This window comes from Dreissena polymorpha, chromosome 3 (assembly GCF_020536995.1).
Source record: "Dreissena polymorpha isolate Duluth1 chromosome 3, UMN_Dpol_1.0, whole genome shotgun sequence".
Lineage (NCBI taxonomy): Eukaryota > Metazoa > Mollusca > Bivalvia > Myida > Dreissenidae > Dreissena > Dreissena polymorpha.
Window position 1 is genome coordinate 19812464 of NC_068357.1, and position 16407 is coordinate 19828870.

The following is a 16407-nucleotide window of genomic DNA, read 5'->3' on the forward strand; positions in this document are numbered from 1 at the left end:
CGAATGCTACATGAAGTAACACCTGTGGCATCACTTATGTAAACAGTGTGCCAGGAAATTGGGGTTTATGAGCGAGTCTGTCTGTGGCGTAGCTAAAAGAGTGCAGGTCGGGTATTGTTTTGATTTTATTCAGGTGTAATCGCTATGCTGATTTTGGTGATTTAATTGGTTATTATTGGGTAATTTAGTTTTAATTGTGTAGGCGGATTGTCATTTTTATTTAAGCATTAATTATAATTAAGTGAATAGTAATTGGAATGAGTAGACTCTGCGAGGCCCAGGAAAAGGTAAAGGCCGAGCTGGCCGCCCAAATATCCAACTTGTAAGGCGGAGATCACGGCTTGCTGGGTGGAGCTCCATGTAAGGTGGCTGGAAGAAGCCGTCCGTGCACTGCCGACAGTGCAAGACGTCGTCGATGACATTGGGGTGTGCACCAAAGAGCACTGAAGGAGGAAACGATGAGACTGTGGACGTCGATGATGCGGTTCCGTTGGCGCGCCTTAAGATCTCGGAGGATGGATCTCAGGGACCTTTCAGGCGTTCAAACGATATGCACATTTTATTTCATGTGCAAAACACGTATAATTTTCAGATGGTCGTTTTCGGATACAGCATTTTTCGCCGATTTAATTAATTTTTTTACATCCATTATAAACAAACCTATAATGACAAATACACATGCGGTGATGCGGACAGTCTGATAAATAATATTTTGCATAGTGTTCACCAGAAATGGCTACTAGAAATACTATAAAATATTACAATTAGAGAGGGCTTTAGGGGGGGGGGGGGGCATTGTAAAGTCACTATATTATTTTCTAAGAAAATGACACTGATATAATTCTTGTTTAAAGTGATATTATGCTTGTTTTAAAGTATATATGTATGCAACTGTAGCTGATGTCTGGTTTTTTAAGTCACAGCCACATCCATGATTGTATTCTTTATTGTAAAGCCATATAATATTTTATAAGAAAATGATACTGATATTATGCTTGTTTTTAAGTATATTATATTATAACTTAAATCCAATAGATATACATTTAATACATTTAATAAAACATAGATAAAACGAGATTCATTGTTTTTTCTTTTAGCCTCCAGTACCATTTTAAGGAAAAGTCTGCGTCTGTTTTGGCTATTATTTTTTTAAGAAATAAAATGATGGCTATTATTTTTTGAAAGCCAGTGTGAGCCCTGTTAAGGTAGCGCACCCCTAATAATTTCCCGCAATTTATTTGACCATCATTGCCAATCTTCAATGATCAGTTATTTTCGAGAGATGCATTTTATTTTTTTCAAACTTCGAATTTTGATATGTGTTTATGTAATTCATTTAGAATACATTATTTTCACTATAAATATTGACTTTGATCCAATTATCATCTGAAAAATACGATTTCGCTATTTCTTCAAAGATCGACGAGCCTTTTTACCTGTTTACTTATAGATATCTAATTTAAGGTTGCACTGATGTAAAGTTGTCGTGGCCGAGTGGTTAAGGCGATGGACTTGAAATCTTTTGGGATCTTCCCGCACAGGTTCGAATCCTGCCGACATCGAATACTTTTTGCGACGCGTTTTATTTCTTTTCTAACGTAATTTGATTTAATATATAGCATATAAGCTATGTTTATTGTTAAATATGTTGAAAATTTTATGCACATCCTTCAATTTTTAAAATTAAAACAACGTTATGGCTAAATTGGGTAATTTACTGCTGAAAATACGAATGATGCATGTTGCATTTTTATTTCAAAAAGTAAACGGTAAATCTGTCTATTTCTTGGTATTTTTGCTGTATATAGTGTTTCTATAAAACTAAGTTTAAAATATAACTTAAACTATATACTATTTTGAATTTTATGACACTTTGTTTTTAACCGACCCAATTTTTACTTGGCTGAAATCACTTACATTTCATGGACAAAAGCCGAGCGTGGGGGTGGTTTTGAAAAAATCTGTGTATTTTTTTAAAAAGCATGGAAAGCCTACCTACAAATTTGCATGTAGTTCAGTGAAATGATGCTGATTAGTAAATAATTAATAAAATTATATTATATTTGGATATGTGCCCATTAGGCCTAGGGGTGCGCTACCTTAAGTAAAACCTGAGCCAACAATGACCAATCTTGTATCAAAAAGAGAATACATGAACACTGTATTTAACTTTGTACTAGGTGATCATGCCATTTAATAAAAGGACACAAATTATGAAAAGATCATTCTGACATTCATTCATTGTCACTGATTCAGTGATTGTGAATTTGAATATAGTATAAACATTTCAGAACGACAGGGCAAATATTAAAGATACTTATCAATTAGCATATATCATTTAATCCCATAGACTTACCCGTCTTAAATAAGACATTGTAAAGTGGCATCAGTAAAATGGAAACACCACTTTCTTTTATTAAATTCTCCTAAACGACCCAATCTACCGAGGATCAACTCCTGTCCACACCGGTTACGTATTTGGTTCTCGGCTTGGCCAATTTATATTTTTTAAAAGCCGAGATAAAGTTTAGCAAGGGGGATCACTTTGTGTGATTTATCCGAATCAGCACACATCAACAACAACGTCCGAATTTTGTTAGTTACTGTTTATAAGTCAGACTGACTATGATCAAAATGTATTTTCTTTAAACAGCAAAATCACAAAGTTAATGTCTTTTGACAGAAACTTATGAAATGGCAGGGAGTGAATGCGCTTTGGTTCGACATTTTGTGAGCAAGGTATAATTGTATTTTTTATTTGCGTTAAATCCGGATAATTTCGGACGGTCGTCATAAAATTTCAAACATCTGTGTATGTAACACCAAACAAATGCGTTTCTGGATCAAGTTGATGAAATTTAATATAAATTAAAATATTTTGCCTTAGTTTCAACTGCTTGTCTAAAATTGCCATGTGACGTTTAAGATATCTTTTGGTAAATTGTGAAGTTGGAGCAATGTAGTAGTATCCTGGTATAACCCGTTTTTCAAATGGTTAAGACTTTTTTAGAAAGCCTCTGACATTAATTTTTTTTATAGTCTGTAAATATAGATATCTGAGTAATAATATCTAATGAAGCGAAGTAAGCCAAGAAATCTGGCGCAACACCCCGTTATTGATTTGCATGTAAGGCAGCTAAGAACTGCGCATAAAAAAAGCATTCCCTATTTTTGATCTCATAGATATTACTTTTGATCGTTCATAAACACCGACCACAATCAACGCTGTTTTTCCAGAGCAAGTCTCAAATGCATTACATTTCTCTAGGCACCAGCAGCTGTGTACTACATACCTGAGTTCATAACTCCGCAAGAAGAGACCTATCTGTTGAATCAAGTATATGGAGTACCACAAACCAAATGGACACAGCTGTCTAACAGACGATTGCAAAACTGGGGTTGGTTTTATTGTGTTGGATTTGACATTTTTAATTTGATTGTGCTCAGATACATTAACCTCACAATAGGATAACCATTGTCTCACCAAGTATATGGTACATCACGCAAATATATAAATACAATAGAGCAACAACATATATGGTTAGATATGGACAAGTTTCAGAACATTTTTTTTTAATTAGTTGATTCATGTAGGTAATTAAGTATCACAAACTCTAATGTTGGCTTTTTCCCATTTTTGAGGTAATCAGTAATCATTTTATAACATCTCGATCTGGCATAATGGAATGTTCAGTTGATTTGTCAGAGTTTGCTATATTTTTATTTAGGTGGTTTGCCCCACCCAAAAGGTATGGTTTTGGAGGACCTACCACAGGTAAGAACATGATTATGATCCACACTATTGGAAAAACAGGTTTGATGCATGTGCGTAGATATACTGTCCAAGATTTTTTATTTTTTTTAATTCAATTTAAACATACATCTCGTATACATATGAAAACAAGGTTATACATATGAAAACAAGGTTATACATTGACAACATTCACATATCAATTATTGTTATTAAAGTATGTTCATATTATATACATTTCTGCATAAAAGTTGAAGTCAATTTTAAAGATGATGCTAAAATATTATATATAAAAAGAAAATGTGAAGGACGATAGACAATTTCTTAAGGGGTTTCAGTAGGGAAAAAAATGGAAAAGGTGAGAGGGAAAGGAATACTACGATAGTCCCAGATTAGGGTGTGCTGTCTGCACAGGTTAATCTGGGAAAAAACGCTCAGATTTCCATTTAGATAGGACTGCCTTAAAATGAAGGTTTCCATAAAAGCAAGAATTGTCCTTCTTCATAAGCTTATGCGGACTGCACAGGATAATCTGGGACAATACTTTATGCTCTTGCCTGTTTTTCACTAGTGCACAGCTCATATAATTGTTCTTTCATCATCAAACTGTTATACATTGCAAGGCAGGCGAGGTTTAATGCATGTGTGTAAAGTGTCGTCCCAGATTAGCCTGTGCAGTCTGCACTGGCTAATCAGGGATGACACTTTTTAGTCTAAACTGAATTTTTGCTGAGAAGAGACTTTCTTTAAACGAAAAATACCTTAAATGTGGAAAGTGTCGTCCCTGATTAGCCTGTGTGGACTGCACAGGCTTATCTGGGACAAAATGTACGCACGTGCATTAAACCCCCTTTTCACAGAGTGAGGCTCATTTCTAAATAGTTATCTTACTATTAATGTAAAATATTGTTCATTTGTAACAGTCCTTTATACCATGTACAAAACTTATGGAGTCTTTGGACGATGTTAACTTTTTACCCGTGGCAGTTAATGTTGTTTTGTGAATTAATTTTTGTTTGCTTCACGGTAGGAAAACATCGTCTCTGCCTTTTCCATCCATGCACATTTTATTGGTAATAAGTTTGCGGTGTCTGACAAATGAGCATGTGATTCTGAGTTAAACTTAAAATCATGTAGAAATTCTGAATATGATATATTTTTCTTATCATATCTTTACAGTGGTTAAAGACCTACGCGGACCAGATAGCCAAATTGGAAGTATTTGAGGGAAAAGTGCCAAATCATGTACTGGTTAACGAGTATGAAGCAGGCCAGGGCATCATGGTAACATTTCCCTTCATTGGAGCCACGCTACGGGGAAGAAGGGGCTTAATGCATGTGTGTTAAGTGTCGTCCCACATTAATCTCTTAATCAGGGATCACACTTTCAGTCTGGACTAGATATTTTTTGATAAGAAGAAACATCCTTTCAGTGAAATTCTCTCAGAAGCCGAAAGTGTTGTCCCTGATTAGCCTATAGGGACTGCACAGCTAATTTGGTTAGAAATTAAATGCACATGCATTAAGGCCCATTTCCCATTGATTGACTCATTTATTAAATGGACCTCTTCATACACAGGTGAAATCCCAAAATTATACATTAATTTTAATTTAAATCTATTAATTTTAGCTCAATTGCATCAAAAGCCTGAGACTTATATAAACGCTCTCGAGTCCATTTCCTGGGCCAAGAAACAGTACTTGGCGTCTTTGGGGGAGATCTAAAGAATGCTCCCCTTGTGGGGATCAAACCCGTGACCTCCCGATCACTAGACAGACACCATATACATTACGCCATGGCAGAATTATACCTTAGATTATACATTCAAACAAGCGCAATTATACTAATTGTCAAGAGAAATGGTTGTTTGGTGTGTTGAAAACATTAATCAAAAAAGATAAAATCATGAAGTAATTGTAATGCTCTTCATTGCTAATAAGGAAAATACATGTAAAACTAGCAAGTGTTCCTGCTCTCAAAGGATATATTATTACAACAAATTATAGTTTTATGCACACATGGATGAATACATTGTTAAGCTCACTTACGGACAAATAGATGAATAACAAACTCGTTATCATGCATACATGTTCATGACACAGCACATGTCTTGTAAAGCTACAGATTTTAAACTGCATGAATGACGTTTGATATGCCATGTTTTTCAGCCCCACGTGGATGGTCCGCTGTATTTCCCAGTTGTGTCCACAATCAGTCTAGGATCTCACACACTTCTTGATTTCTATGCTCCAATGCCCATTGAGGATGCAGTTCATGTTTCACAGGTACCTGCATTTGAGCTTTCTATGCGAAAACGGGGCTTAATGCGTGTGCGTAAAGTGTTGTCCCAGATTAGCCTGTGCAGTGCACACAGGCTTATCAGGGACGACACTTTCTTCCTAAAACGGATATTTGCTTAGAAGAGAATTAATTTAAACAAAATATACCATATAGCTAAATGTGTTGGTCTTGATTAACCTGTGCGTACTGCACAAGCTTACCTTAGACAACACTATTGGCACACGCATAAAGCCCAGTTTTCCCGAATTGAGGTTCATTTTTCTTTAAGAAGTCCTAATAATGCAATATATAAGATATTTGTATGCCACTACAGAGCGAGAGGATAAAAGCATTGCACTTATCTGTCAACCATATTTCTGTACATCCCGAAGCTTTTGTTTTAAATTTCTCTTTAACTTCATGATGGATCTAACCCAAACACAATCACAGTTGAATGATCTTTATGTGTAGATAAATCATAAAGAAAGGAATTTTGGCTGTAACGAGCTTAGGCAGAATTGTGACCCTTTGTCTGTTTTTTTCTCACTCTGATATATTGTTTCCATTTTGAATTATGGCTAGGATAAGTACTGGCAGAATTATGACCCCTTAAGTCTATAAGGCAAAACAAATGTTTGACAGGTGCAAGCTTGTTATCATATAAATGGTTCACTTAGTTGAATAAAATCTCCTTTAGACCTTTATTTCTTATTTATACTGCAAACATGGAGTTTATATCTTGTTTCCATGTGAAATCTTACTGTCTACATAAACTAGTCCAAAAAACTGGATATCTCGGAGGTAGCCTCTAAATAACATTAAAAAAAGATACAGGTAATAAATATAGGAAAGCCTTTGTGAGCCTTTGGCGAGCTTACTAACGAATTTCCTGGACGAGTTTAATTAAATATGGTATGATATGACGAGTGTCAGATCTTTTTTATCACATGCTTTTAAATGAGCAAACATAATGATAAATCCCGAATGTTGTTTACATTTTCGTGACGTCATTTGACGTTGCAACGTCATTTCAGCAAAATAACAAAATGCGATTGGTCAATAAACGAAAACTAAGCCAATGAAAACGCTTAAAAAGTATATTACACATGTGCAAGATAAAAATATATGTAATGGTTATATTACATGGGAAACAGGGTATGGCATGTGATGGGTTTATTCAAAACAAAATAAATATCTTCATGAACATAACATGATGTCGATATAAAAGGCAAGTTGGGATTCATTGGCTTAAACAGACAGCTGATATATGGAAATCCTTTGGGCCTTGTGCACAAGTCTGTTCATGGTATTGATTAAAAGGGATATATCACTGGCTAAAACAGTTACATATTATCAAAAAACAAGATTAAAAAACATAAAATTATATTTTCTTATTTATTAATAAAACGGTTGCTTATCACAAACATGTGTGTTTCCTTTAAGTAAATGTTCAATCTCATGTTTATTTGTTCAGTATACCAAGTTGTCTCCAGAACACATAAGGAATTACTTGAAATACAAGTATATCATGTAATATGTGATACATTATAATGCCCCAAGTTTGATGATCCATTCTTTACTAAAAAGCTTATAAAACATGAAATTATAAAAAATGATGTCCCAAGCCATTCTTGAGTTTAATAAGTTATTTGTAATTTGGCATCAAAAACTGTACCCTTATTGGATTTAAGAATATATCTGACCTTAAAAGAATGACATAAATCTACAAACTATATATTTTGAATCACAGCTTTTAGTATGAAAAAATGGATGGAAAGCAGTGTTAAAATCTTCCAGAGCTTCCTAGGTGCCTGACAAATAAGTTTTCTCTCTTATGCATACTTATATATATCTTATAAGCACACAGTTATAAAGAAAGAAGATCTATGTTATCAAAATACATGTTAACGAAGGGTACTTTTTAAAGTAGGGCTGAGTATGTTATTTACATTTCAAAAATTGAATCCAGCACATTGAATGATGAAAGGGTTTATGTCACTTATATGTGTGTTTAATTCACTTCTTGAAACTTTTATAAAAACTCTTTACATTATTTCAGGCAGCATCTACGTCTTTTGAAGATCGTTTTATGTGTTCGATATTACTGCAACCTCGTAGCCTCGTTCTCGTTTGTGAAGACATGTACAAGGTGTATCTTCACGGTATTGTTGAGAGGAAGGCAGACACCGTCACGCATGACGTGGCAAATTTAGAGAAGTGTCAAGGATTGACTATGGGCGATTGTTTGGATAGGGCAAGAAGAGTCTCTCTGACTATAAGACACGTTCCAAAGACTGTGAAAGCAAAATTATTGTTTGGCACCAAAAGGTGATGTGATGTTATCACCATGACAACCAGTTAACTACTGTAGATCTTGATCTGATGAGCATTTGGATTTCATTTCAGCTGCCAGTGGGTGCAGGCATGTACAATCAGGGCTTGCTGTGTTATACAATACACATAATGTGATGTACACAGTGAATTGTTGTGATGTAAACTGTTTTGTATGTATTATTTCCAGCACATGTATGGGTAACTTCATATGGCTAAAATGGTGCCCATGTTTATTATGTATTTTATGTTAAATTGTTACATTGTCTTTGTTCTAATAGTTTAAGTAACTTACTGACTTATTGTAAGAAAGAATACATTCAGTCTTTGGCGGATGCCGGTTTTATCTTCATTTCAACCTTCTTCAATGAGTTGTTAGGCCCAGTCCACGGTTTCCAAGTAATGCCGTCATATCGCTTCTCCGGAATTGTGCCACCTTTGTAAAACTTCCCATTCAAGTTTGAAGAATAACACTTATAATACCACCCTGCTCCATAGAAGCGTTTTGCACAACTCCCGCCAAATTCCTTGCTGACTTTGTCATTGTCGACGTCTTTAGTTGAAAACATGCTTTCATCGTGTTTCCCCAGACCATCCCCCGCGTCCCCACTATAGCCACCAATATGCAACATGTAACCCTCTCTTTCGTGGTCGACCAGGAAAGACTGGTAATAAGCTATTTTCTTTGTTTTGTCCCAGTCCATTAGGTCCACCCGCAGTTTGTAATAGTTTTGGTTAGTCAGGAGATAGATGTTATCGTTTCCAAGCCAGTGTTCACCGTACAGGCCTGAAATGTAATATGATATTGTTTTTGTCGATCGCAGAACGTCTTCATCAAACGTCACACAAACAGAATGAGAGGCGAGCGTGAACTAATACTAATCACATATAAATGTTGTTGTTTAAGGGAATAAACACTTTTTCGACTCGAAGGCTGCAGTATGTGAAGACTAATATATATAAATGTAAAAGCCCGTCTTCCAAAATTTCTTTTAAGAAATTCCACTTACACATAGTTTGCTATGGGCGTTTTGCCAACAAAATGCAAAAAGAAACACGCATTGACAAGTCTTATATTAACGATTTTTGTGATTATTATGCCCATAACCATTAGCCTTGAAGAAGCTTGGATATATCGATATGCTCCAGACCAGATGGTCGGTCAGTAGGCCATTTCGAATTTGAAGTCACCATGTGATACTTCAAGGTCACAGGGGTTTGTAACTGGCACAATAGCCAATTTAACGAAAGTCAAAACACATACTCAATTTTAGTAGACTTAAAATTATACTGAAACACCAGTTGAACATTGAACACAGAGAATTTCGTAATAAGTGGATGTTTTATTATACTTGTAGCTGCAAAGTGCAATCAAATATGTAATCCTGACTGACTGAAAGAAACTGTTCCAGTCAATTTCATTACCTACTAAGTGATTGTTGTGTTATTTTCGGTTGATAGTTGCTTTGAGTAGACCTGACAGTTTCACGCTCAACCTTTGAGATATTAAATATACACAAATCGAACCCCAGCTCCACCAGCTCTAGAGAAACCATTGTTATATGCGGCCCTTTATTATGTGACCAATTAAGTGACCAATCGCCAAACAATAAGGTACTAACATAGACAATACACACGTACACAACAGACCAACACAAATGATTAAAATTGGTGCAACTATAGAAGAAGCCGTTATAAAGTTGTTAGGACATTCGTTTCCAACAACATTGTAAATAGGGAAACCCCTAACACCTCACACGTGTGCTTTATTGCATGAAAGTTACTCGTTGCCTTAGTGGCATTGGTACAGCTTCATAATTAATTCATGTCAGACGTAAGATTTTTATTTCCTCAACCCGTTTCCAAGCATTCAACAATATGAGAGCAATTTTGTAACAATATACGCCCGTTTTAAGGCATGGGTAATATTGATCTGCTATTGATGTTTTAGTGCAGAGTGCAAATGATGACAGAGAACATAATATTAACAACAAATTGGCAATGCGATGAAACAAGGGCTTGAACCTAAAATATATTTATATAATTTAATTAAAATAGGTAATTTGCAAATTTAGTTAAGTCTGCAAGTAAGCTGCCTACACGTACAACTTCAGTATAATACTTCAACCAAAACTCCAGTAATTGTGCAGATGCTGCTTTTCATTTTTTAGCAACAGTGAAAGTGTATCTAACTGGCCGAAAATGCAACTCCTATGAAAGTCGACATGACAGTCGCTTATACACAAATTGTTAGTGCAATACCTCCATCCAAAAAAAGTTATTCAGCAGAAAAAATGTGTTTCCATTGTTACTTACACTGAGCGTTACCTTAACCTTACTGGCCCCTAATGAAATGTCTTATATCACCAATTTCTAACCCAAATTAAATGAGCGTAAACCGTTGTTATGTTTTAGTAGCAGTGACATTGACCTGACACGCCTTTATGCAAACTTAAGCTCGGTCTTTATGTAAGATATCTGTACACAACAATTTAAATGCCATACCTCCATACAAACTAAAGTTCTTGAGCAGAAACTGTTTTGTCTATTTTAGTAACAGCGACATTGACCTGTTGAGTCACAAATTACCTCCCAGTCTAAGTATCAATTTAATCTTGTTATATCTAAACGTCATCACAATTGTTTCATGGAAATTAAGTTATTGACTGAAAACAACAAAAGAGCAGATTTTTGCATATTTTGGGACAATGCAGGGGCAGCAATTCAGAAATTCTCCGTGCAATCTGACAGGTGGAGATTACATGACCACAAACATTACCAATGATCCAAGGTAAACTATCGGACAAGGTATATTTGGCTATATTGTCTTATTCAATAATAAATAAATCAGAAGTGGTTTATGTAATCTGGCTGGTTATCGTACTTGGCCGAGATATGATGCCAATACACATTATTACCAAGTTCTATGATGATCCGATTAAAACTCTTGCATTATTGAGCAAAAATGGACGCCGCCCTCCCGCAACAGATGTTTCTCCTTATATGGCCTGATTTTTATTAAACGAGAGGATAAAGAACAATATAGAAAGAAATGGACGAACAATTAAATGATGTCAAGATGCTTCCTAGATCTACTGTTTTGATTGTTTGAGCTAAATTAGCTGTCAGATTTATTGTGCTCAAGATGAACTAACATAGCTGCCAGAAAATAAATTTGTTCGATGCTTACCGTGAACAACTACTAAATTTTGATTATATATATATATATCTCCGGCGATGTGCCTCATGTGTCGTCAATATTTAGCTTGCTACCATTCTAGGTTCCACATTTTTGGCTCAGTCTTATATTAACTTGATAAATAATTTTATATCTACAGTAGGCCAGGATCGAATTGGGTCAAGTAGGATCATTAACTAGTCTTCAGGTCAAAAGCTAAAAGACAAATATTTGTAATACTCTATAAATCTCTCTTATTACTTAATATTGATGCAGTATAGTCAGAATGATCATCGTGAGGTCACAAGGTCAATCATGGAAAAATATGACCATGCTAAAAGCCTTTTGTATGACTCAGACTCGATAATACCATGCTACAATGTTTATTTTGACGCTATCTAGTCAAATTTCATTCTATTCATAGATGGTGACGTCACTACGTCATTGTCAGTTAGACCGGTGTGTACACAATGGTCAAATTTTAAATTTGTGTTAAGAGCATTCAAAACTAAGTTCACTAGATGAAACCTTGTTACCTCTTTACGGGGTACTGTTTTATATTAATTAAATGTGTACGATCATTTTTGTATGTATAATATCTAGATCAGTATTGAGTTTGGAACAGATAGGTCACCAGGAGCCGTATTCATCAATAATAAACTCAAACTTGGACTCAAACTCAGACTTTGACTCAGACTTAGACTTACTAAAGACAGACTCAGGATTCGTATTCACGAACGCATTTGGAAATAGACTTCAATAAGATTGTGTTTTTTTAATGACGTCACGACTAAGCGAACTCTCAAGTAGGGAAAACGCGCCAAATAGTGTCAAAAATAGTAGCGGACATGTTTGATATAACTTATTGAATGGAGTGTTTGGCAGTTGAAGACAGCGAAACGAAGCGCCAGCAGGTCCAGATTGGTCCGAGCCAGAGTATGTTTTTAATGCGCTGGTTCGGGACCGCTGGAGCCTTCTATCGGCGAGTATAAGTGGCTCGGAGCCGAAAAGATTTTGGTTATTCGAAGAAAAAAATGGGACGAGGTGTCGAGCAGAATATCAGTGTAAGTTATATGTTATTATCGTATCTGTCTTGTAGTTGTAATATTTTATTTAATAGCTTACTTTTGGATTTGCTACCGATGTCGTTTTTACTAGCGCCGAATATTGCACTATGTATACAAGGGGCATAACCACTCAGCAAATTGTACTTACGGATTTCGGATGTGATTGTGGAATGTGTTTTTGTTTCAAACATTTGTTATGATTTATGGTACAGTTGCACGTTCTTTGTTTCCAAAATTTGCACAAGTGAATTGTTATTTAAGTATTAAAAATGAATATTTGTGGTTTCACGGATAAGTTTACCATTTAAGGAGGTCTATTGTTTTAGTTTTCATCTCGTACTCTGTTAGATTCGTACCCATGTGTGTTTTATTCGTATCTGATTACAATCTGCACATTTCCAAACGAACTTTTCATTTACTACACGTTTACATTGATAACTATAACCCTGTATGTCGTTTATATTAAACTAATCGACAGTCATGATGTCAAACATGAAATGTTATGTGTTTCATAAATATTGCTATACATCATACAATTGTTTTAATTAAACTTTCAGAGAATTTGGTGTCGCAAAAACTGGTGAACAGTGCCAGAAGAAGTACCAAAATTCCAAGGCTCGGTGTAAGTTAATTACTTTTTTTTGTTATGCTTTCATTTAATTAATTTTGTTGAAAAACTTATCAATTGCAATTAGTTTGTTTCAATATTACTACATGTCAAACCTAATAAATTTAACTTAATAATAATTGTCTAAATGCGTAATTGAATTAGTGTTATAAAAAAGATCTGACACTTGTCAATTCATATGATTATGATTAAACTCATCAAGGAAATATGTAGGTAAGCTCACCAAAGGTGCACTAAATAACAATATTCATGAACTCGTTCACAGATATATGGTATGAATTGGCAACTTGTATCAGAATCTTTGTTTGTTGTAAATATAGCAGGGTTCGGTATTAGACAATTAAAATAAAACATTAAGATCATTAATTTTAGATCGGCAAATGAAGTTTGTGCATTTTAGGAAGTATTTCTATTCCTTTTTGTTAGATACTTTAAATCTCTTGACTATTTCAATTTTGTTGTTGAGTTCATTTATTCAAGGAATGAGTGCAAATACAAACATTGTATTTCTTGGTAATCAACTAATTATTATTATTAATGAGCATAAGTGTATGTGTGTAAGTGTTTTACGAAGTTATATGTTTGAATTAATTTTTGCGGTTAATTTTTGCAGCTTCTTCATATGCTTAACAAAGCAGTGAGCGTGCCACAACAGCCAGCAGTGAAGAACATATGGTAAATAAATAGATTATCATATATATGCAAACCATTAACCATATGTATAGAACATTGAAAATGCAAACCATATGACTTATATTGTATGCATCACATTCAACACAGTATACAATATAATAGAGATTCACCCTTATATAAAACAAAATAAAAGAAAAAAAACATGCATTTAATTAACATTAAACATTGTGTTTGAAAGTTAACACTGGGATTATTATACATTAACTTAAGTATAGTATATTAACATTAGTTGTCCATTTTATTGCATTGAAAACATCACTGGATTAAATTAATTTAGATTTTTTAAGTGACACTATATTTTTTTCATGTGATTTCAGAGTGTACCAGTCATGAAAGTAGAGGCATGAAGTGGAAAGAATGTAAGTTTTGGATATCTTTTAATTTAGATTTCAAATTGTCTAGAACAAATCTTGAAAATTAAATATTGGTAAACTTAACACTTAGATAGCTCTAATTGAAGGTATTGCAGTGCATACAATTTATTTAGAGTTAATAATTAACTTGCATGGATGGAATTCCAGTTCTTAAAACTATACTGACAATACTATCTGACAAAGCAAGTACTGTATAATATGTTATTATGTAATATGCAACAAAAGTCATGCATTTGTTGAAACATAATTAGCATCAAATATGTTAAAACTAAGTACCAATGCATAGTACCAATGCATACATAGATTATGTGATATATATATGTATTAATTTTTTAACCTTTGAAGATCATAATATGAGAACAAGTCCATTTATACAAATCACACTTTTTATCCATTTTTGCAGCGCTCACAAAGAAGACCGACAAGAGATCACAAGCCGATACCTTAACAAAACTTACAGAGAAACCGATGGGAAATAACTAAGAAAAATTAGAATAAGAAATACAAAAGTTGACTGTAGAAATTGAAATAATACATTTGGAGAAAAAGATGTGTTTAGTGTCAATACGTGACCAAGTGCTATAACTCTGACATGTAATATACTAGTAGTAGATTTATTCCCCTTTTTGTAATTAAAAGGATCTTATTATTTTTTGTGCAACTACTTCATAACTCTATTATTTCTAAAATAGATAGTCTATATTAGAAATAATAGAGTTATGGAGCAGTTGCACACAAAATAATATAAAAAAAAAATAATTCAAAAAGGGGCATACTAATATTTCTATGATAAAAATATGATTCTATCCCTTTTTGTACTTATAAAATTCCAGTCAATATTTGTGTGCTTTAAGAAATGTAGGTTAAATATTACATTGGTCATTGTTTTATGTTACTGACAGATAAAATACATTCTACATTCAAAGAGGAATATTAGTTGAATGCGGTGTCTTGGGACACTTCTTGATATTATTTGCTTACAAGATATACATCATTGATAATAATAAAATTCTTCATTCAATGAACTGAATGAAATTCCAGAATAATGGTAGATACAGTAATGTGAATTTGAAATTAGACATCAACAAATCCTGGCATCATGCTTTCGCCCTGGCCAACTGGCAGTGAACTTGAGTGAAGCTCGTTATTCTGTAGCTGGCATCATACACAGCCTGTTAACATAAAACATGTTATATTACACTAACAAAATAAGACATATTTTTGTACATTTTTTCTTAAGTATTTGATAAAATGCTGATAAAATGTTTCCTATTTTGCTAATGACAAACTGTTAAAATAAACATACTTTATGATACATGCAAATTAAATGTTATTACTTTTTCATTCAAACAACAAGTATTATCCATAAAATTAGTGCATGTTCTCGTTCATTAAGTTTGGAGATTATTTTCACGAAAGACAACAAACAAACGCGGAGAATTATGAATTTGACAGTTGTTTACAATAAATAAGAACAATTGCAAAATGCACACATCGCAAATGACTCACGTATCAGCGATCGCACAAAGTTCTTGTTTTGCACGAACGGCGTCGTACCAGCTGGAAATTTGACAACTTCAACTCCTTAGCTGTCAAAATATTATTGACCTGTGCACAGGTCTACATAGTTCTGGCTACCATAACTTTAAATGCCGCTTTTTTATGATTTTTGCCACGTTGCTCGGGAAAGTACACACTGCCAGGGCGACCGGAACTGGCAGAATCCGCATCGTATTGCGGCTCAACTATTCCTTGCAAATATTGCAAATAAATACGATTCCCGGTCGGGTTAAACGATACCGTTTGTAAAGCTCAATATCCCTATAAATCTCCAAAGCGTTGGTACGATCTAGATACACTCTTTCAATAATATTATTATTATTACGCAAGAAGCTCGTGCGGCGGCCATTTTGTAAAGTAAACGCTCAAACGACGTTACGTCATGATTGTATAGCGTAAGTCTAAACATTGTAGACTTAGCATTTGAGACTTATCTTACTGAGTCTGAGTCTAAAACTAACCATTTTATGTTTCGTGAATTAAGTTTTTTAAGGCTGAGTCTGAGTCTGAGTCAGAAACTGGAGCTGAGTCTAAGATTTGAGAC

General features: G+C 34.3%; 3 protein-coding genes, 1 long non-coding RNA gene and 1 other non-coding gene across 9 annotated transcripts in view; 3 read left to right on the forward strand and 2 right to left on the reverse strand.

Moving 5' to 3' along the window:
* LOC127873210 (endoribonuclease Dicer-like) overlaps positions 1-2475 on the reverse strand; it is a 51292-nt gene extending 48817 nt beyond the window's left edge. Inside the window, exon 1 of the mRNA XM_052416968.1 lies at positions 2357-2475. Within this exon, the coding sequence (XP_052272928.1) occupies positions 2357-2374 (18 nt within the window). The 5' untranslated portion in view covers positions 2375-2475. The remainder of the gene's footprint in view (positions 1-2356) is intronic.
* Positions 1-8698, forward strand: LOC127873223 (alpha-ketoglutarate-dependent dioxygenase alkB homolog 6-like). 2 transcript variants are annotated; one of them, XM_052416989.1, is made up of 6 exons: positions 1-106; positions 3269-3398; positions 3729-3775; positions 4931-5035; positions 5921-6037; positions 8092-8698. In XM_052416989.1, exons 1-6 carry the CDS (start codon positions 68-70, stop codon positions 8362-8364), a joined length of 711 nt encoding a protein of 236 aa, XP_052272949.1. In that variant the 5' UTR covers positions 1-67; the 3' UTR covers positions 8365-8698. The 2 variants fall into 2 exon arrangements, with proteins under 2 accessions (XP_052272949.1, XP_052272948.1); XM_052416988.1 differs by lacking the exon at positions 1-106 and adding an exon at positions 2529-2739.
* On the forward strand, positions 1481-1562 carry Trnas-uga (transfer RNA serine (anticodon UGA)). The gene has a single exon. It is a non-coding gene; the product is annotated as a tRNA-Ser (tRNA).
* The window catches only part of LOC127873213 (angiopoietin-related protein 1-like), a 21130-nt gene continuing 11838 nt past the window's right edge, over positions 7116-16407 (reverse strand). For both annotated transcript variants that reach the window (XM_052416973.1, XM_052416974.1), the window contains one exon: positions 7116-9150. In XM_052416973.1, coding sequence (XP_052272933.1) covers positions 8684-9150 — 467 coding nt within the window. In that variant the 3' untranslated portion in view covers positions 7116-8683. The remainder of the gene's footprint in view (positions 9151-16407) is intronic.
* LOC127873225 (uncharacterized) lies at positions 12282-15109 on the forward strand. Of its 3 annotated transcripts, none has more exons than XR_008046060.1 (5): positions 12282-12605; positions 13166-13230; positions 13850-13911; positions 14247-14288; positions 14707-15109. It is a non-coding gene; the product is annotated as an uncharacterized LOC127873225 (long non-coding RNA). The 3 variants fall into 3 exon arrangements; XR_008046059.1 differs by lacking the exon at positions 12282-12605 and adding an exon at positions 12716-12814; XR_008046061.1 differs by lacking the exon at positions 12282-12605 and adding an exon at positions 12896-12920.